The sequence below is a fragment of the Macadamia integrifolia genome, unplaced genomic scaffold, assembly GCF_013358625.1.
Source record: "Macadamia integrifolia cultivar HAES 741 unplaced genomic scaffold, SCU_Mint_v3 scaffold766, whole genome shotgun sequence".
Lineage (NCBI taxonomy): Eukaryota > Viridiplantae > Streptophyta > Magnoliopsida > Proteales > Proteaceae > Macadamia > Macadamia integrifolia.
The window spans coordinates 291,416-297,156 of NW_024870535.1; the positions used below are offsets into that span (position 1 = coordinate 291,416).

At 40.4% G+C, this 5,741-nt stretch overlaps 1 protein-coding gene across 5 annotated transcripts in view; it reads left to right on the forward strand.

The window, feature by feature from the left end:
* Positions 1–1,277: 1,277 nt before the first annotated feature.
* LOC122069930 (pentatricopeptide repeat-containing protein At2g39620) overlaps positions 1,278–5,741 on the forward strand; it is a 21,664-nt gene continuing 17,200 nt past the window's right edge. For 2 of the 5 annotated variants that reach the window (XM_042633998.1, XM_042633996.1), the window contains exon 1: positions 1,278–5,458. In XM_042633998.1, the coding sequence (XP_042489932.1) occupies positions 1,538–4,603 (3,066 nt within the window). In that variant the 5' untranslated portion in view covers positions 1,278–1,537 and the 3' untranslated portion in view covers positions 4,604–5,458. The remainder of the gene's footprint in view (positions 5,459–5,741) is intronic. The other 3 variants (XM_042634000.1, XM_042633999.1, XM_042633997.1) reach the window with 3 other exon arrangements.

Genomic DNA, 5,741 nt, shown 5'->3' on the forward strand with positions numbered 1-5,741 from the left:
TACTCATAAGCCCAAACCTGATCAAACGAGGGGGGTAATAATAAAAAATAAATAAACCAGAGAATCCAACATAGAGATAAAATGAGCATAGGCAAGCTCACCCTAGTTATATTGGCATGCTTCATCGAAATCCTCAAAAAAGTAGGCATACCGGACATCAATCCTATCTACGCTGTCACTTATGAAGGTTTGGTAAAGTAGATATACACGAAAAGACCTTGCCAATTGATCTTGGAGTCCAGAGAGGGAATTGTCACTCACTTTCACTTTGTCCCATTTATCCATCAACTGTGAGGGAAGTAACAGTTGTTCGATAACCCTAAAGCCTAGAGGGGAATTGATCCTTTTAGCGTCAAAAGGATAATTATTCATAGAAACAGTAGTTCCCCTAAATTTGACGCCTGTGAAAGCATGGTAATCCAGGGGGTAACTGTTATTTCACCTACAAGAAGATGGAAGGTGTAGGTGCTAGGCCACTATCTCTCAGCCAAGGCACGGGTCAAAGAAAAATCCAGATTATGCATGTCCAAAAGAGCAGCAAAGCCAAAACTAGCCAACTTGATTCTTTCCTTAACACTGGAACAAAGTGTTGTGTACCATCCGTACGCTTGGTGAGTCGACCCATATTTTTTGTATGAGGGCTCTGACTGGTAAAATCATATGATAACAATATCATATGATTTTGTTAATTCATGCATAAGAGACTTATTTGGCCTAAATAAAACAAGCTTATTATTATTTAAGACTTACTGTATCTAAAAAGGGATAAGTGAAATAATGAACTTACCTATGCCCAAGTTCCCCATGCACTATTGCATATATGGCGGCCATTATCTTTCAGAATGGAACTTGGATACCATGGAGCTCTCACTGCTGGGTAATTCGGATCACCCAAAGGATGACCATATTTCCCGTACCAAGTGCCTTTTTTTCCACTTGAAAGGTTGTTTGAAAGGTTGGAGGGGTCAATTTGAAATTTCAAAAAGTTGGAAGGACCTTACTTGAAATTTCCAAACGTCATAGGGGTTTATTTGAAATTTTTGAATATTTTAAGGGTCTCTGTGAAATTTCAAAAGTCATAAGGACCTTACTTGAAATTTCTAAAGTTAAAAGGGTTCAATTGAAAATACCAATAATTTAAGGGGTCTATTGGTAATTAATAAAAAATTAAGGGACTTGGTAAATAGTAATCTTGAGAATTCAACGGTAGACAGATCGAGAGAAAGAAGCAATACTAGATTTTCTTCTTCTCTACCCCACCCACACCGGATGATATGAATAGCAAAGCAAAAATCATTCCCATACGAGTAAAACAGCAGATCGAGACGAGGCAAAGAAAGGGTTCAAAAGATCAGTAGATCGAAACAAGGCAAAGAAAGAATCCAAAAGATTAGCAGATTGAGATGAGGCAACTGTATAAGAATGGGTTCCGGGCAATGCCCTGTTCATAATCAGAGACATAGGTAATAAATTTGGCAGCTTTTTTATCAAGAGCCTCTAAACGTTGGATCGATGTGTGTGTCTTCCCAGTCACTGGATGGGCGGGAGGTATGTTGAACGCAGCAGTTCTTCCGTAGCTCCATCGATGATCAAACGTACTGTCCATGGGGCTTGTCATTACCTTGCAGCAACTGCTGCTGAAATTTCCCCATTATCTTCTACCCAACCGACATTTTGTTATAACTACACTCGCCTTCTCCGTTCTTGCAAAGATTTGAAATCTCTTTTTCAGATCCATGCACACTTACTACTCTTAGGAATCAAACCTGATGATTCCACATCTATTCAACTTGTAAATTTGTACTCGGTATTTCATAAACCGGACTTTGCTCGCTCCGTCTTCGATTCTGCATCAAAATATAATAACGTTCTATGGAACTCCATGATCAGAGGCTATACTAAAAGCAATCAAAACAGGGAAGCTCTCAAACTGTACCACAATATGTCAAAGAGCGGGGTGGAACCCGATAAATATACATTCACTTTTGTCTTAAAAGCTTGTACTAGAGCTTCAGATTTGGAAGAAGGTATTCTGATTCACCGTGAGATCTCCAGGAAGGGGCTTGGCTCTGACGTATATGTCGGGACCGGTCTTGTTGATATGTATTCCAAAATGGGTAAAATAAGAACTGCCCAAAAATTGTTTGACGAAATGCCTGAATTGGATGTTGTTGCTTGGAATGCCATGATTGCAGGTTTCTCTCAGAGCTCTAATCCTCGAGAGGCCTTGGACTTTTTCCGGGAGATGCAGTTAGTGGGAGTAGAACCCAACTCAGTGAGCTTTTTAAACTTGTTCCCTGCGATTTCTCAATTATCAGCTATTCTATTGTGTAGGTCTGTTCATGCTTTTGTAGTTAAGAGAGCTTTCCCTTCTGCTGTTACAAATGGGTTGATTGATATGTACTCGAAGTGTGGTGCTACAGTTGTTGCACGACAAGTTTTTGACCATCTGTTGCACCATGATGATGTTTCATGGGGAACAATAATGGCTGGATATGTTCATAATGGCTATTTTCTAGAGGCCTTGGAATTATTTGATTGTTTGAAAGAAGGAAATCTGAAACTGAATCATGTCTCGGCGGTAAGTGCACTTTTGGCTGCAACTGAGATGAGAGATATAGAGAAAGGAAGGGAGATCCATGATTATGCAACTAGAGAAGAGATTGATTCAGATGTTTTGGTTGCTACTCCGCTTATTACAATGTATGCAAAGTGTGGAGAATTAGAGAAGGCAAAAGACTTATTTGAAGGCATTGCAGGAAAGGATATAGTTGCTTGGTCAGCAATGGTAGCTTCTTTTGTACAGAATGGGTATCCCCATGAAGCCTTGTCCTTTTTTCGAGAAATGCAGAAAGAAAATTGTAGACCAAATAGGGTTACTATAGCGAGTATCCTTCCAGCTTGTGCAGATCTATCAGCTGTGAAGTTAGGGAAAAGTGTACACTGTTACATTTTAAAAGCTAATGTTGATTTGGATGTTTCAACAGGAACAGCCCTAGTGGCCATGTATGCCAAGTGTGGATTTTTTACTCTAGCTCATGTTGTATTTGATCGAATGGTCTATAAAGATGTTGTAACCTGGAATGCTTTGATAAATGGGTATGCTCAAGCTGGTGATGCATATCTTGCCATGGAAATGTTCCATCAATTGCTTTTGGCAGGGTATTACCCAGACTCAGGAACCATTGTGGGAGTTCTTCCAACTTGTGTCCTATTGGATGCCCTAGATCAAGGTACATATGTCCATGGGAAAATTATTAATAGTGGGTTTGAGTCAGACATTCATGTAAAGAATGCTCTAATAGACATGTATGCAAAGTGTGGAAACCTTTCATCTGCTCAATTACTGTTCAATGAAACTGAATTTACCAAGGATGAGATATCATGGAATACATTAATTTCTGGGTACATGCATAATGGGTGTGCCAGGGAAGCCTTATCTGCTTTCCACCAGATGAAATTGGAGAATCTTCAGCCTAATTTAGTAACTTTTGTGAGTGTCCTTCCAGCAGCTGCATATCTAGCAGCCCTAAAGGAAGGTATGGCTATTCATGCATGTGTAATCAAAGCAGGTTTTGAGTCTAGCGTACTCACTGGAAACAGTCTCATTGATATGTATGCCAAATGTGGGCGGCTTGATTATACGCAGGATCTTTTTAATTCCATGGGCAATAAAGACACAGTGTCATGGAATGCAATGCTTGCGGGTTATGCTATACATGGATATGGAAATTATGCTATTGAACTTTTCTTTCAAATGGTCAAGAATGCTGTTGAAGTTGATTCGGTGACATTTCTCAGTGTCTTGTCTGCATGCAGACATGTAGGTTTAATAGATGAGGGGAGGAAGATTTTCAACTCCATGAACTCTGAATACCACTATGAACCGGGACCTGAACACTATGCTTGCATGGTGGATCTGTTAGGCCGTGCAGGACAATTGGATGAAGCTTGGGGTTTAATCCAGAAAATGCCAATGGCACCAGATGCTGGTGTTTGGGGGGCCTTGTTGGGGGCATGCAGAACGCACTCTAATGTGCCATTAGGAGAGGTGGCATTGGATCACCTTGTTAGACTAGAACCTCAAAACCCTGCTCATTATGTCGTCCTCTCAAATATTTATGCTCAATGTGGCAGATGGAGTGATGTGGGGAAGATGAGAGATAATATGAGTAACAGACGGTTGATGAAAATTCCTGGATGCAGTTGGGTTGAGATCAAGGACAAAGTTCATGCATTTAGAACAGGTGACCAGACCCACCCCCAATTGGCGAGCATGAGTGGGATCTGGGATGGTTTACTTGAGAAGATGAAGAAGATGGGGTATGTCCCTGACACGAGTAGTGTGCTTCATAATGTGGAGGAAGAAGAGAAACAATCGTTCCTCCATAGTCACGGTGAAAGACTGGCAATAGCTTTTTCTCTTCTAAATACACAACCTGGAGTGACCATCAGGATAGTTAAGAACCTTCGTGTTTGTGGGGACTGCCACATTACAACAAAGCTAATTTCGGAGATCACAGGCCGTAGGATAATTGTCAGGGATGCCAGTCGTTTCCATCACTTTGAAAATGGAAGCTGCTCATGCAAGGATTATTGGTGACTAGTGAAAATCACAATCTTTTTGACTAAGGAGGGCAGAAATAAAATTCTCTTTTGTAACTATGGCCCATATCAGTGGAGAGATCAATTGGAAATATGGGTTAAAGCTTTATTTAATTGTGAAGAACACCGCAGTCACAGCGTCTAGGCGACCCAAGGCAATGGTGAGGGTCCAAAAAATAACGCGACACCAACAAGGTGACCAAGGAGCCCATGTCGACCAAGACACCAAGGCATCGCCTTGACAACTATGCGCTTGTCTTCTGTCCTTATTTTTAAAGAATTTTAAAGTGGGTCCCCACACAGTTAAGTTCACTTTCAAGTTACGCTTATCTATTGTCAGAAAAGTCGGTACTGTCACTTACTATATGGCTCTTTAGCCTAGCCATGATCCATGAGGCCTATATCATCTTATTTATTGTATATATCATGGCAATGGCTGGAGCTTTCTTATTGATAGAAGCATGAGATTCTTCTCTCTTCTAATTCCATTTTTTTTTTTTTTTTTACTTTTTTTCTCCATGAAACATTATTATTTGATAACTATTTGTTTGATATTTTTGTCACAGAATGCTACAGCTCTGCTTGAAGTGATCCAACTCAGTTCAACTCTACTCTACAAAGCCTTTATCCCAACTAATTGGATTCACCTGCACAATTGCTGTGCTTGAAGGTAAGTAAAAAGGGCATAACCAGTGCATGAGGCTTCCGCCACTGCGGGGTCTGAGGAGGGTCATAATGTATGCAACCTTACCCCCGCTAGGTGGAGAGGCTGTTTCCCTACTCAAACCCGCAACCATTAGATCGCAATGGAGCAACCTTACCACGCTGAGGTCTGCGCTTTCTGTGCTTGAAAGTAAGTATCTATGGAAAATATTTTTCCAGTTTATTTTCATACTGTTGGAAAGTCACCTAGTGAAACTTACAAAGTTGGAATGGAAGCTTTCATTGCTATCAATATCAAAAGGGTCATTGTTTTGCTGCTTCTTGGGATTATATTCTTAAGTTTGTTTGTGAAGCTTCCTCTGTCAAATGAATAATAAAGTTCAAAGTTTAACAAATTCTGTCATTAATAAGTTAATTGCACATGATTTTTCTTTTGAAGATAACAGAAAAAGGAAAAAGGGGGGGGGGGGGGG